This window comes from Rattus rattus, chromosome 16 (genome assembly GCF_011064425.1).
Source record: "Rattus rattus isolate New Zealand chromosome 16, Rrattus_CSIRO_v1, whole genome shotgun sequence".
Taxonomy (NCBI): domain Eukaryota; kingdom Metazoa; phylum Chordata; class Mammalia; order Rodentia; family Muridae; genus Rattus; species Rattus rattus.
In genome coordinates, this window is record NC_046169.1 from 12,587,653 (window position 1) to 12,603,617 (window position 15,965).

A 15,965-nucleotide genomic window follows, 5' to 3' on the forward strand; every position below is an offset into this window, starting at 1 on the left:
CAGAGAAGAGGGCCCTTTGCTTAGACCCTCATTGGTGGCGTGTGCCTTTAATCCTAACACTTGGGAGGCAGAAGCAGGTGAATCTGAGTTCGAGACCAGCCTGGTCTACAGAGTGAGGGACAGCCAGGGCTACACGGAGAAACCCTGTCTTGAGAAATATTAATGTCTTGAAAAACATTCAACTTGCTTCCCTTCTGAGGAGAAACTCTCCTGGCCCGCCATACCTGGGAGTAGTTGAGGCCACTGGCTATATCTTCCTGGGCCCTTCCTACTTAGCTTCCATTTCCCAGATGATTTTTTTTTTTAAAGATTTATTTATTTAGTATATGAGTACACTGTAGCTATCTTCAGACACACCAGAAGAGGGCATCGGATCCCATTACAGATGGTTGTGAGCCACCATGTGGTTGCTGGGGATTTGAACTCAGGACCTCTGGAAGAGCAGTTGGTACTCTTAACCACTGAGCCCTCTCTCCAGCCCCCCCCCCCAGATGATTTTTTTGAAACAAGATCTCACTTGGTAACCCATGCTGGCCCTGATATCATGATCCTCACAATCCTCCTGCCTCAGCAGCCTTGTGAATACTAGGTTAGAGACGTATACCATCTCACTGGGTTCTCCTGCTCCTGGCTAGGTTATGTCCTTCCAGGCTCAGGGCCATTTGGGCCACCATGAGGCCCTTTGGCTCCAATCCCAATGGGAACCCCATCCTGGCTGGGGCTCCCACTCCATGCCTATGAGGTCAATGCAGCCGTACCTCACCTCCATGGCTGCCAGCTCTATGCGGAGGCTGATGCCAGCTACAAGAGGCTTTGTGACACCAGAGCAGAGGGTAGTAGGCCTCTGACTCATCCAGGCAGGAAGGAGGCCCACGGCCCGTGTGCAGACTGTTCCATCGTGACCTTTCCCTAGCAAATGTCAGTTTCCTCATCCAGAAGTAGAGCCCTGAGCCACTGCCACCAGGCTCTGCACGCTGAGGACAATGGCCACCACTGAGGATCCCCAACTCAGCTGCCCCAGGCCTTAAAAAGTCAAACTGCAAAGTGGGGTCAGGCCCTGGCCAGTCACCCCCAAGACAAGAGCAGTTACCGGCAAGAGCTATTTCCAGTCCACGTGGAGGTGCTGAACCCTCGACTGTGTGAGCAATGTCTGGTGGGGTGGGGAGGGGCAGATCTCTAATCAAATGGTGTGGGGAGGAAGCAAAGGACACGGGTGGCAGGCAATGAGGACACAGAGACCAGGCGAGTCCGGGTCAGGCCAGAGAGGCACCTGCAGAGGGGTAGCAAGTGGGCAGTGCTAGTCTGTCAGCTCCGAGAAGCCTTGCTGTAAAGGAAACAAGGAGACCACAGGAAGGCGGTGTGGTAGGGAATCCCCCTGATCAGCCACCCTCCATGGCTGAATTTGAGGAAGGCTCCTGAAGAGCCTCAGAAAGATCCGAGTCCTCTTCAGCTCCAACCATGAGTGAGCCGTCTGAGTACTGCCCACTCTCAGAGGATACCTCTAAGCTTCTCATGACAGATGAGAGCCCAGGCAGTGTCGGCAGGGTGGATAGGGAACCAAGATCTAGGGGGTCATCCATCTCAGCAGCCTGGCTGCCTGACTTAGGCCATCCTGATTTAGCCTGCTTTCAGCCTCAGTTTTCCTGTCTGCAAAATGGGTCTCCAGCCAGCCAATAGCCACAAGTGATGTTGACTCGGGGCACGACCTGATCAAGCAGCTACCTCCGTCAGCCCTGTCCAACCCCCACCTCCCCGCAGGGTGCCAACCCATCAGAGACAAATCTACACAGAGCTGATCATACTTCCTCTATTTTAACACTAAGTTTCCTTCCCAAGTAGTAAGCTTATTGGATTCCTACCAGTTACCTTCTCCATGTCACGACCGGGTCTCCCCTGCCCTCATCTGAGTGTCCCCTGGAGTTTCCTTGATGGGCAGGTGGCTTAGCCCCAACTCCCAAGCAAGACTAGGGCTCCCTTGGGTTGCTGCAAAGAACACCTTTATTCAGAGGAAGGACGTCACCATGGCAACAACACATCAGTTCCCTGAGAGCTTTTCCCTTATCATTGTTAGCTTGCCTAGCTAAGGTCTTTGCAAAAAGAACATAGAATACAGCCCATGGGGTGGGTGGGAGTGGGGTTGGGGCGGGGCGGGATGAGGGGAGCCTTGGGGTGCTGGGGAGGGTGGGGGAGGGAAGCAGGATTCCAGATACTGGAAGGCATAAATACAGTACTAAGGCACTCATGGTCCAGCTTTCCAAAGACCAAGCCTGTCTGGCTTCCACTTTTTTCTGATCCACAGAAAAGATAAAATAAGACCCTCTCCAGCCCATCCCAGAAAACAACCAACCCCCCCCCATTTCACACCCACCCCTCCCCTTTCAAGAAACAGCACAGTAAAAAAATACTGTCACAATATTTACAGACACACCCACTATGGGCGACTTTCTCTCTACTTTGGAGAGGAGATAAAATTCATAGCTCTGAACCCCACTGGTGTGGGAGACAAAGATAGGACATCAGAGGGTGGGGCTGAAGACTTCACCCCCACCCCGGAGGGCAGGGAGGGGAGCACTATTCACCAGAATGGCCACAGGCAGCATCTGGGCCAGAGCTCAGAGGGGCCCAGGCCTTTTACGAACCAAACCAGCTTCCATAGCACTGGGTACAGCTCAGTTGACAGGGAAGGTTCCAGTAGGCGCTAGCGCCCCAACATAAGAGACTGTGCTACAAGACAGTACCCATGGACTCCCGACGGGAGCCCTGAGGCCTCTCGCCCACCCCCACTGCAGAGATCCAAACACAGATCCCACAGAACTGCCCTTGGAGTATAGAGTAGTTAGGGACAGACCTGCCACTCCCTGAAGAACACGACTGCCCAGCAGTCTGCAACATGGGTGGGCACGCCACACAAACACACAAATATAGACATACGCACATACACAGAGCCCTGAAGAGCCTCGTACACCAAGGCCAGGACATACAACAGGGGTCCCTGGGCCCTTTGGATACCAGGGGCACCCAGGGACAGGGTCTCAACCATGGTTGCTAGAGGATGGCGGTGCGGGGACACCAGGGTGTGTCCGGGTACAGATGGCAGTGGATAGAGCGGAACCTGTGGGGACAGAGTAAAGACTGGTCCGTGTGGGGCGGGGGTGCCATGCACTCTCTGGCAGTCCCAACCATGGAGCTCCTGGGGGGTCCCCCTCCCCGGAATGGGGTATTTGGTGACCCTCTGCAAGTTCTTACCTGGAAGGGTCAGCCTCCACTGAGAAGGGTCCCTTGATGTGCACAGCGTTCCGCTTGTTTTCAAACATGCCGTAGCTCAGGGTCACCTGCATTGGAAGCAACAGAATGATGCTGGAGGGGTGACAGCCCTGCCTGGCTATTCCTGCTGGGACCAGGGACACCTGCTCTGCCCACCCAGGGATGAAGCCCATGGCGGGGCCCAGGACCACAAGCAAGACAGAGCAGGAGTGTCCCCTCAGAGGACAGGATCAGCAACTTAGAAGAATCTGTTTTACTTTATTTTCTTTGAGGAGCTAGAGAGTGAAACTGGGGTACCTCATGTGGGCCAGCAACCAGAGAATGGGGTGTCTCTGATATCCCTATTTAAAACGGTGACCCTGGGCTAGCTCAACTGAGAGAGTGCCTGTCTGGCATGCGCTACACAAACTGGGTGTGGTGGTGCACTTCTGCAATCCTAGCCCAGGAGAATCAGGAATTCAAGGTCATTCTCAACTACATATCAACTTCAAGACTAGCCTGGGCTACAAGAGACCTATCTCTAAGTAAGCAAATAAATAAATAAATAAAAACATACATACACCCTCCCCCCACTAAATGACTCTGAATTGGATGTGGTGACACCCAACTGATTCCCATCCTATGGGAAGCTGTAGCAAGAGGATCAAGGCTAGCCTGGGCTACATCGTGAAGCCCTGTTTTGATAATCTAAGAATATATAAATAAGCCTGGTGGTGGTGGTGCATGCCTTTAATCCAGCACTCGGAGACGGAGTCAGGTGGATCTCTGAGTTCAAGGCCAGTCTGGTCTACAGAGACAGTTCTGGACAGCTAGGGCTGTACAGAGAAACTCTGTCTCAGAAAACCAAAATAAATCAGTAAATACATAAATAAATAAGTAGATAAGAACTGTCCTTTCCTGGGGCTGGAGGGATGGCTCAGTGGTTAAGAGCATCAACTGCTCTTCCAGAGTTCAAATCCCAGCAACCACATGGTGGCTCACAACCATCTGTAATGGGATCTGATGCCCTCTTCTGGTGTGCATGAAGACAGCGACAGTGTACTCATATAAATACAATAAATAAATCTTTTTTAAAAAAAAGAATTGTCCCTTCCTTGGCAGCACCCTCTCCCTTCTGTCCCTCGACCGTTAGTTCCCTGCTTGGCCCCCAGGCCTGGGGGACACATGCGCACCTGTTCATGGAGCTCGGTGGTGGGCACCTGCTGCAGGTTCTCCAGGTGAGAGTGGAAGAGGCCGCTCCGGATGAGGGGCACGCCCAGCAGAGCCTCCACAATGTAGCCAATGGTGCAATCATCCGGGAGGCGGATGCGCTCTGCTGTGCTCATGAAGTGTCCCCCACTGCAAGGGAAGGGCCCGGGGGACAGTAAGCAGGGGCTGAAGCCAGCAGCTGGACAAGGAGTAGACACAACCTTGCCGAAGTGGGTTCAAAAAGAGGGAGTACACGTTGGCCCCTGCCCCCGCCATGAACCATCATCCTTCCATGCCAAAGGTTTATCAACCAAGGGCACTCTAGTCAGGGCAGAGGTAGGGAGAGTGGTGAAGACACAGTGCCTAGGCACAGGAGTGGGCATCTGGGAGAGAACAGCCCAAGCCAGACCCTGCGGCGAAGAACCCAGGACCACGAACGAACACTCTGGTGTTTTGGGTAGTGGCAGATATTCAGGGGACGCTCACCTGGCCCACGGGCCCATCTTTAGGGCCAGTCCTCGGCTAATGCAGAAGCCAGCTCCTCCGGTGGCAAACCAAAAGTGGACAGGTCTCTGGGTGTGAAAGCGACAGGTTGTCGGCGGACTCCCGGTGGCCAAGGTGGCTCAGCCCCTCCCTAACTCCTCAGGGTATGTGCAAACCCTGGGAGACGGCCCTGGGAGACACTCACCACTCTGTGCTCGCTGATCCGCTCCGTGGCCTGGATGGGTCTGTCCAGGCTGGGCTTGCCGATGTACACGTCTTGGGTGTGGGGATAGCTGGCCAGCAGCCGCAGCAGTGCCCGGAGGTTGACGTAGTTGTCATCGTCCACGTGGCAGAACCACCTGAACACAAGACCGGATGGGATGCTGTCAGGGACTGCAGATGGGGGTTGAGGACTGGAAGGCTGCCAGGGAAGGAGGCACGGACGGACAGACGGGGCACAGTGGGAAAGGTAGAAACTCACTTCTTCCCCGACTCAATGAAACGGTCGTACTCCACAGCCATCTTGCAGGACAGCGCCTGGCGGCTGTGGGCCGCAGAGCAGTTGGTGAGTACCACATTGCCTGTGTGTGGACAGGAAGCCGTGAGTAGGCCTGGACTGCACAGGCCTCAGACCTTACCCCTGGCCGGGCTCAGCTCCGCCCCAGGGTAGCCACCCCTGCCCATTCATTCAGCCATCTTCCCCCCCTCCCCCAGTACGCGCCACCTGTTGCTGCTAAGCGGGACTCAAAGGGTCCCCAGAGGACTGAAAGGGTCTCCTCTGCATAAGAATCAGGGGCCCAGGGAGTGGTGGGGCGGGGCACGAAGCAAACAAGCCACGTGAACTGGTCTCTAAGCCCCGCTGTCAGTCAGTGACCTCACAGCCTCGGGGAAAGAAGTTGCTTGGGGTCAGCTCCCCACCCCCACCCCCGCCCCCACCCCCAAGCCTGGAACCAACCTGTGTGCTTGGCCAAAGCTTCATCCTCCCCGTCCGTGAAGATGAATGTCTGGAAGAAGAGATAGGATCTTGAGCCTTCAGCTCCAAGTCCCCTATACCAGACCATAGCCAAGGCACCCTCGCATGCCCTCAGCTGTAGGTTTATACTCCTCCCCCACCCTGCACTGAGCTGCCTGAATTCTCCACACATTGTGTGCTCCAGTGCCCAGGGGGTGTGGCAGCTGGGAAGGCTGGGGGAGGTGGGCTCACTCTCCAACGTCAGACAGGTGGGCCCAAGGTCACCACCGGCAGCTGGAGGCACGAGCCAGGTGGGACGCCCCACCCACCGGCCAGGTAAACGGGCTTCCACTAACCCTCCCGCCAACCGTGCACCTGGCAGGGCACACACCCTTATTGACACAGCCCGCCCAGCCTGCAGGCTTTGCAAGCTGTGGGATGGGGTGGGGGGACAGGAGGAGGAGGTCGGCTTTGGGAAGCCGAGCCTCACTCACTCGCTCGGGTCGGGGACAAAGGCCTCTGCTGGGCCGCTGCCAAGGGCTGGCAGACAAAGGGCCCCGGAGGGAGGATGAATCACCAGCCATTGTCCGCCAGCTTTGTCCTGGGCTGGGCCAGCCTTAACTCTGCCGAGTTAAGCAGGAGTGGCCGGGCTGTCATTTCCATACAGCTGGCCTGGTTAACTGGGCCGGCTGGGCAAGAGGTCCTGTGCACAGGAGTATGGGTAAAGCCATCGTTACTCCAGCCCAGTCTCCCTGCTGCATCCTACAGAGCAGGTTTCCCCAGCCACAGCAGCCAGCCCGGTTCTGGGAGGTCACTGGTGGTCAACACGGTGGTAGCGGAAAGGGACTGTTGTTCCCCAGGCCTACAGCAGGGCATGCAAGCAGTCGGTGCAGCTTCGGAGAGGAAAACTTCCCCGCTCACAGAAGGCCTTGCCCAGGGCCACAGCCAAGTCTCCACCTGGCCCGGCACTGGGCCACCCCCTGCCAGGATTGCAGTGCGGAAGAGGAGGGGGGCGCCGGGGCGGGGCCAGGAGCTGCCGGCGCCCGCCTGGGCCCGTCGGCACACGGGAAGGAATGTTCCTTCCTCCGCCGGCCCGCCCAGCGCGTGCCGCCTGCCGCACCCTGGCATTGCAGAGTGCAACCCTAGGGCGGGTGGGGGGTGCTCGCTGCAGAGGCAGCAAGCTCCCCTACAGCCGCCAGCCTTCACCTTGCTTCTGCGCACAAAAGGGTCTCAAGGAAACCTAGGTGTATGCATGCAAACCTGGAGGTCAGCATGGGCCCAGCCACCCGAGGAACTAACTACCCTAGGCCTGAAGCAGTGGCACACTATGCCTTGAGCAGCCCTATTCCGCATGCCCAGATGCTCACCCCAGTGAGGCCCACGTCAGGAGAGCAAAAAGTGGGATCTATATCATCTTCAAGTATGCCCCGCTCCTTCCAGGTCTCTGCAGACACCCGGGGCAGCCCACACGCACAGACTCGCATCCACCTCCCCGCCCCCTGCACCCCAGCATCTTAGCCCAGGAATGCCGTGGGAGGTACAGTGGGCCGGCCTGTGCAGACGCTGCTGCTGGATTAAAAGGAAAATGCTTTCTTAATGAGATCAAGAGAGGCCTGTTCTCCCGCGCTTCGATGGTGTCCTAAAAACCCAGCCCAAGGCTACGGAGATTAAAGTCACCTTTGTTCAGTTGGGGGTTGGGGAGGGTGGTAAGGAGGCCCAGAGAACGGAGAGGCGGAGTGTGGGGTGTGTGGGTATTCTGCCGGCTGTCTCTCCTATACAAGGCAGTCAGGAGAGGAGGGGGGCAGGGGTACCTGTGGGTATCAGTCAGTCCCTGGAAACTCTGTAAAATGGGCACAACACAGTTTGCCTGTGCAGAGCCAAGTGCTAGGGACAGACTCTCCTCTCCCAAGTGTCCCTGGGAGGTGAGTACCATCTTCTCAGAACTTGGTATACGGTAAAGAGACCAGAGAGAATGCTAGCCTGCGGCCAAACTCAGGAAGAAGTTATGGAAGACCCAGATCTCTCAGTCTCTCCCCATCCTGCCAACTTCCCCTAAAGAGGCCGGGCCGGGCAGAGGGGGCAGCGGAGTTGGTAAGGGCAAGCAAGGGGGTGGGGGAGAGACACAGGAAGCTGCATTGTTCCCGGAACCGAGATTCAAAGAAACACAGGATGCCAAGTTCTGCCCCAGCCATTGTGGCTGTGGCTGTGGCAGCCTGCAGCCTGGCGCGCTCCTTAGAGGTGGGGGAGGAGCAAGCGGGCCAGAGGCCAGGCGCTCTGCCTGTCCCTCACTGACCAGTCTCTCCACCTCTCCAAGCCTGCCTGGGTTTTTGCACAACCCCACAATCATGCCCGATGCCAAAACTGCCCTTCCATAGGACTCTGATGCAGATGGAGCCTCCTCCTCCAGGAAGCCTTCCTTCCTTCCATTTATACCCAACCCAAACTAATGCAGCCTCTCTCACCTTTCATCGGACTGTAGCCGCCCTGGACAAAAGGGCAGGCCCTTTGCTACAGGTTCCAAGGATCTTGCTCATAGCACAGAAGAGGGGGGCTTTGCCTGTCATGTGCACAGGAGGTGAGCATGGGGGCAAATGCAGCCCTTTCTGGGTAATGGAGACCCTTCCTCTGAATGACTTCTGGGAGTCTGCTTTATACTACACCTCGTTAGAAAGACACAGTGTTTCTTTCCCTTTTGAGAGGGAAAGAGGGTCAAAGAGACCCTATGCTTTTCACCAGGCCACATAGTCAAACTGAGACTTGTTTTGGAGTCCTCTGTGCTGGACTAAGCTCCCAAATCCCCAAACGTGAGTTTCTCAGAACCGATGGTGGCCCAGAGGGGGATAGATGCTATCCAATATCACACAGTAGGAAGGCTGAACGAAGGCGTGGGGGAGTGCCCTGGCTCAGGGATCGTGCCCCACGAGGGCTGTCATTCAGGGTTGGGGGGAGGACACAGAGGCCCCCTCATCACCAGGCAACCTGAGTGGCCAGCACGCCAGCCAACGGTTCCCATGGAGCGCATAGCTGTACACAAGAGGCCGACGCCTTTCTCGGCTGGAGAAAGGGGCTTTGTTGCCTTGCCCAAGGGGCCGGCGTGAGAGCAGCCTAGCGCTGGGAATCCTAACGGCACCGCAGCCAAACAAAACCCATGGCCCCCCGCTGCCCCCTCCCGAAGGCCTGCTGAGCCCCTGGGAAAGGGATGCCTCATTCTCAGGAGGCTACCATGGGGTTCTCAGGGCCCCTCTCTGACGAAGACTAGATAGGAGCTTGTCCTCTTAACCTCCACTCTGTCCTAAAACAAGGGTCTAGCCAAGCTTGATGGCCCCGGCTCACTGTGGCTGGAGCAGGAAGGAAAGTAAGCCTTCATCGTCACACCAAATACCCAACCTCCCCCCCACACACACACACGCTCGCACTGCACTCTGCTCTCCCGCCCCAACGGTCCTGTTGTAGCCTCCAGGGAGATTTTCAAAGTGGGGTGTGTCTTTTTATTATGTGTATGAAGTTGGTCTAACTGGGAGGTGGGGGGGAGCTGAGCTACTGAAGACAGGGTTCTGAGCAAGCCTGGAGAACTAGCGCCCATTTCTTTCATTATGCCTGGACCAGAGGTGGTCCTCCCTCACACTTCCACCCAGGAAGAAGGGTTCCGTTCAGGGTGAAGGGGACCCAGGATGGAGCTGAGCCAATTTGCTTGGAAAAGTTTAGGAACAAATATGGCCATTCAATCCAGTGTTTAGGAGAATCGACATAGGGCAACCCGAAGCTGGAGGTTACTCTTCCAGACACAGAGCATATGGCTGGGGTGACGCTAGGCAACACGGAAGGAAACTTCCAGGGTTGTTAAGTAAAGTGGGCCCCAGCAGCCACCCGGGGTTGTAATGAGATTTATCGGTGTCATCGTTTCCCAGAGAGACCCAAAGCTATTAATGCAGACGGAGCCGCTATCATCAGTCACCAGTTGGACAAGAGGGGGATCCCCACTTCATCCTCCTGCCCAGGCCACGCGGGGTCTCACCATCTCCTTGTGGCGCGAGATCCAGGTCTCGAACAGCAGGTCAAGCCGCGCGCGGTGAAACTTTCTGGTGGTCTTGACGGCGATGAAGACGTCGCGAGGGGACAGAACCTCGGCGGGGGGACGCGGATGGCCGTCGCCCTGGCGAGAAGCGACCCCGGGCGGTGGATCGGCGTCTCTGCGCGCGCGGGTGAGGAGACTGAAGTACTCGGAGAGGCTGTGCACCTCGCGGACGAGGACTCCGGGATCCACGGCCGCCCTGGACCCTGGACCCGGAGCCGCCCCAGAGGAGCCCGCCAGGCTACGCAGCGCGCGCCTTCCGCGCTCAGCGGGCATCGGAGTTGGCGGCGGGTCGGCGGTGAGCACCAGGAGACAAGCCAGCAGCGCACCCACCAGCGCCAGCAGTAGGCGCCGGCCGCACCGCTGGAGCATGGTGGCCGGCGGCCGAACGTAATATCGTCCCAGTGCCAACTGGTCCGGCAGTCTGAGGCTCCCGGTCCAGCTGCGCGCCTCACGCTTCACGCGCTCTTAAACCTCCCCTGTCCGCCACGCCCCCACGCGCTTATTGGCTGCTAGCCTTGAGGCGTAACCTCTAGGGCGATCTCTAGTTCCCACGTGGGACACGGACCGGGGGCTGGGAACCACCCAGCTGGGGCACCCACGGCACCCGCCCCCTTTGTGCACGAGCCTGTCCCGCTCGCGCCGAGTCACCCTCCGGAGCTGCTCTGGGCGACACCCAGGCTGACCAACGCCCGCCACGGCTGCACGTGGAGGGACGCGCCCCCGGCGCTGGGACCTGGGTGATAGAGCCAGTGCTCCTCCGCGAGCGACATCCTTGGCTTCTCACTGTGCATTTCCTGTTCCCGAGCGGGCTTCCTTCCCTGGGGACCGTGCTGACCGAGCCAAAGTGGTAGCCAGCAGAGTGTCCTGAGCGATTAATTTTGGACTGCCCTTACTGATACTTATGTCATTGGTGTGGACCTGAGGTTCAGGCAAGAAGGTATCAGTGACCAAATTCTATGTCCCTCCGTCGGTCCGTCCTAACCCCCTCCTCCAGGTAGGTCTGTTTTGGCATCATGTTCCTAAATGGGGAGGGTTGGTCCCCGAAAACCTCAGGCGCCCCGTAGCGAAGAGACACTCGGAGAGCCTCTTCCCTCGCGGGATAAAAGGCTACCTTCTGTTCCATTTGGTTCCTCCGCACTCCGACCAGATGTGACCCAGCTGTGAGCCATCCCAGCCCCGCCTCCGCGGCACACGGCCCCCTTCCCACGGGCGGGGGCCTTGCCTGCGCCTAGCACGAGCGGGGGCGGCAGGAATGCGCGCCTAATGGTAGGGTGAGAAGCTGCGGGTCCGGAAATGGCCAGGGGTCCCCGGAGTGGGAGCAGGGTCCGAGCCCAAGCCTGCCTGCCGCATCTTCCGGGAGCGCAGCTGGGGGCGGCTCTCCGCCTGGTTGGCTCTGTCTGGTTGGCTTCAGTTTCCGCGTCCCCCTTCAAAGGAAGTCTGAGCCCACCCTGCCACCACGGATAAACCACTGTTCCTTCTGTCGCCGACTCCCTAGCATTTATAATTGAGACCGAAGTACCATTTCTGGTTATTTCTCTACTACACTCTCTTAATGTCACAGTCCCTCTCTTAGAATGTTAAAAGAAGGCATCAGACTGGATTAGGTAAAGACTTATTGTAGCGACTGGTTCAGTGATAAAGGCAACTGCCACCTAGGCTCTGGATTTGAGATTAATTCCCAGGACCCACATGGTCAGAAAGAATCAACAGTATGCTGTTCTCTAACCTCCACACGTGCAATTTGGCCTGAGCAACACGCTCGCGCGCGCGCGGACATACTCACACCTGTTTTCAACGAAATTCTTTTCAAAAAGAAGACAGACACGACAGCCCATGTAACAGGCTGGAAGATCGCTGAGCATTTAAAGGCAGCCCGAGTTATATAGTGAACATCGGGTCAGCCACTGCTACCGTGTGAAAAAAGAGCCTGAAATGTAGCTCATCTGGCAGAGTTGGTAAAGTGCTTGCCCAGCGTGGGTGATGCCTCGATTCCCTCACGCACCAAATAAAAGCTGGGATGGTAGCCGGCGCTGATAAGACCAGCACTTGGTAGAGTAAGAGATTGAGATCTTCCTCCACAAATAGTTTGAGTCGGACCTGAGCTACGTGAGACCCTATCTCAAAAACAAAATAAAATGACATTGGATTGATGTGGAACCAGTCTCCTCCACCACCCTCTCACCCCACCCCAAGAGTGGATCTTTTGTCCATTTGCTCTGAGGGCCCTGTGGGACAACACAACCCCTCTGTGGTGGGAGGGAGTGGGATATGGTGGTTCCCAGGCTTCTTCCTGACCCCTCCCCCCAGGTAATTAGAAGGCACCACCTCTGGTAGGCAGATGCCTAAGCAGATGGTGCTGGCTGTGCCCGAGTGACAAGTCTCCCATGGCGTCACCTCCTGCTATAAACCCCTCCCTCTTCTGCCAGAGCCCAGTCCCTCAAGGACAAGGAAAAAAGTCCTACCTGCTCCTTGCTGGGCTGCTCTTCAAACATAAACCCCCCCTCCCCCCGTTCCAGCCTTAGAGGGGCTGATCCGTTCACACCAACAACTATCTATATGTCGTCCAAGTACTTTTAAGTCTAAGGCCCCCTCCCTGAGTCCTTCTGGACCACTTGGCAGTCTCCTCCTCTACAAAGTACCTGCTCGGACACCTCTCTCTCCTTCCCTCCCTCCCCCGCACCCTCAGAATAGACTCTACCATGGCTCCCTGCCGTCACCTGTGAAGATTCTCTTGGTAACCACAGGTCTTGTAGTGGTCCTACCCCCCCCAACACACACACACACAGACACACACACACACAGACACACACACACACAGACACACACACACACAGACACACACACACACATACACACACAGGCACACATACACACACAGGCACACACACAGGGACACACACATACACACAATGTCTTAATTTCCCAACAGCTCAAGCACCCTAACTTTCTGCATGGCTTCAATGTAAACCAAAGGGAAGATTCCTTAGTGGGAATTCATCAAGTCTGTGAGGGCAGGAGAAGAAACAGGGAATACCTATGTCTTCCTTCCACACCTATCTGATGTCAGTCTCTGAGGGCCTCCATCCCAAGCCTGGGCCTCCCTCAAGCCCCTACCACCAAGTCCTCATGTTCCCCTAAAGAAAGCAACCTGATGCTTGGAGAGGGGCTGGTGCAGTGTGAGTGCATAGAATAGCTATGCAGGGGAGACCCAGGCAGCCATGTACACGAAGCTGTGCTGAAGCGGAGTGAGGAACCCGGCCGTGGCTGCTGATCTGAGAATGGCAGGTCAAAGCCTTACAGCATTCTTGGGGGGTGGGGGGCTGCAGGCTCTGGCAAGAGTGATTCAGTTCCTTTGCTGTCAGGAGATTGGAATTTCGTGGTTACTCCTTGAGGTCTGAAAACCAGAGGGAGACATGACTAGCTAGCTTCCCGATTGCTTCCTGCACTGAGCTCTAGCCTGGGGTACCCCTCACCCTAGACACTAAAGCTCCCTGCAGCAACCCACTAGGCATGGAAGGGTAGGGCACTCATCCCAGGACAGGAAATGAGGTGCTGAAAAGGGAAAACCTGGATATTCAGGAAGCCCCTAGGGTCCTCAGAAAAAGTTCTGGGAAGGGAAATCCTAGAGCTCAGGTCCAGGCAGGAGCACAGTGAACATTTAAAACTAACCCATGTTCCCAGCCCCTCACTGGGGGATTCTAGGCAGGGGCTCTACCACTGAGCCACACCCCAGCCCCTCCCTGGGGGATTCTAGGTAGGGGCTCTACCACTGAGCCACGCCCCCAGCCCCTCACTGGGGGATTCTAGGCAGGGACTCTACCACTGAGCCACACCCCAGCCCCTCACTGGGGGATTCTAGGCAGGGGCTCTACCACTGAGCCACACCCCCAGCCCCTCACTGGGGGATTCTAGGCAGGGGCTCTACCACTGAGCCACGCCCCCAGCCCCTCACTGGGGGATTCCTAGGCAGGGGCTCTACCACTGAGCCACGCCCCCAGCCCCTCACTGGGGGATTCTAGGCAGGGACTCTACCACTGAGCCACACCCCAGCCCCTCACTGGGGGATTCTAGGCAGGGGCTCTACCACTGAGCCACACCCCAGCCCCTCACTGGGGGATTCTAGGCAGGGGCTCTACCACTGAGCCATGCCCCCAGCCCCTCACTGGGGGATTCTAGGCAGGGGCTCTACCACTGAGCCACTTCCCAGTCCCTCACTGAGGAATCCTAGACAAGTGCTTTACTGCTAAGCCAAACTCCTAGCTCACCGCCCCCTCTTGAGGCTGTGAGTTCTTGGAGCCTGAGTTTTATTCCTTTTCCTTACAGTCCTGGAATTTTGCTGACCTTGAAGCTGGAGAGCAGGCCCAGTGTGGCCATACACACCTTTAATCCCAGCACTTGGGAGGCAGAGGCAGGCAGATTTCAGAATTTAAGGCCAACCTGGTCTATATAGAGGATTCCAGGACAGCTGGGGACTACATAGAAAAACCCTGTCTCGCAAAAGCAAAGAAAGGGGGAGACAGATGAGACCGGGAGACCATCCAGGATCTGACCATCATATCACCATGTGCATTCCAGAGGAACTCTATTTACCTGTCATGCCAGGAGGCATACTGAGACATCCACAGTCGTCTTTCTGACTCTGCTGGGTACTTCCCCCCCCCTTGGTCCCTTTATTTTCCATGCCACCTTTCCTCCTCTATAATCTGAACCCATATACAAACTTTTTACCCCACACTCACTGAGCAGGATTTGAGTCCTGTGTGTTTGATGTCCCCTAATAAGCCCTGAGTCACAGCTTTCATTTCAAGCGACCAAAATTAACTCTTCCTTATTTACTGACAACGGGGACAGGGTTGGGTCCCCTGACTTTTTGTGGCAGAGCAGGTAAGAGTGCCAGCCTGGCCCTCAGACTCAAGGTGTAGTTTTTACATCCTGAATCACTCTGCCAGTCCCTGGTTGAAACTGATGGACTGAAGAATTGAGCTATCCCCCCGTGATTACAGCACCCTGTACAGACAGAGCCAGGGCTCTCCAGTTGAAGTCAAACCCACGAAGTCCTGAGGACACAGGACTGTCCCTTTTCCCTCTAATCTCCTGGGAATGGTTAGAACGGGCCATCTGCCTACCACCTTCCTCCTGGTGTCTTGAGGCCCCAGCAGTAGACTGCCCTCCCATGCAGGGTCCCGGGAAGATCTATGGAGACCAAATAAGTGAACCATTAACTCAGCAGGAAGCCATCCAAAGCAGCCTACACCCACCACTGCTTAGAGTGGGCAGCCTGGGAACCAGCCTCCCTTAGCAGGGCAGCATTGGCCAGGGAGGCTGGGCATGGTGGTGCACACCTGTGACCCCAGCCCTTAAAAGGCAGAAGCAAGAGACGCAAGAGTACAAGGCCAACCTCAGGGACATGAAATCCCGATTCAAAAAACCAAAAGTAGGGGGCAGAGGACATAGCTCAGTTGGCAGTGTTTACTGTGCAAGCACAGGGACCTCAGTTCAATCTCCAGTTGTCACCTAAAAAGCCGGGCTTACTGGTGTGTGCTTATAATCATAGCACTGGGGAGTTAGAGACAAGCGCCCTTGCTTACCTATTGAATTGAATCAGGCCAGTGAGAGACCCTGTCTCAAAACAATACAAGCCAGTTGTAGCACACGCTGGTAGGATTTGCTAAAGGAGGCAGAGACAGGAAGATCACGAGTTTGAGGCCAACCTGGGCTACACATTGGGCTGGAGAGATGGCTCAGTGGTTAAGAGCACTGACCGCTCTTCCAGAGGTCCTGAGTTCAAATCCCAGCAACCACATGGTGGCTCACAACCGTCTGTAATGAGATCTGACGCCCTCTTCTGGTGTGTCTGAAGACAGCTACAGTGTATTCATAAATAATAGGGGTTGGGGATTTAGCTCGGTGGTAGAGCGCTTGCCTAGCAAGCGCAAGGCCCTGAGTTCAGTCCCCAGCTCCGAAAAAAGAAAAAAATAATAAATAAATTTAAATAAATCTAAA

At 56.2% G+C, this 15,965-nt stretch overlaps 1 protein-coding gene across 1 annotated transcript; it reads right to left on the reverse strand.

The window, feature by feature from the left end:
- Positions 1-1,975: 1,975 nt before the first annotated feature.
- On the reverse strand, positions 1,976-10,414 carry Lfng (LFNG O-fucosylpeptide 3-beta-N-acetylglucosaminyltransferase). The gene is made up of 8 exons (XM_032886388.1): positions 9,903-10,414; positions 5,891-5,939; positions 5,417-5,516; positions 5,141-5,294; positions 4,939-5,024; positions 4,437-4,602; positions 3,247-3,332; positions 1,976-3,112 (listed from the first exon to the last, which is right to left on the reverse strand). The coding sequence occupies exons 1-8, from the start codon at positions 10,329-10,331 to the stop codon at positions 3,046-3,048; spliced, it is 1,137 nt and encodes a 378-aa protein (XP_032742279.1). The 5' UTR covers positions 10,332-10,414; the 3' UTR covers positions 1,976-3,045.
- Between the last annotated feature and the right edge of the window lie 5,551 nt (positions 10,415-15,965).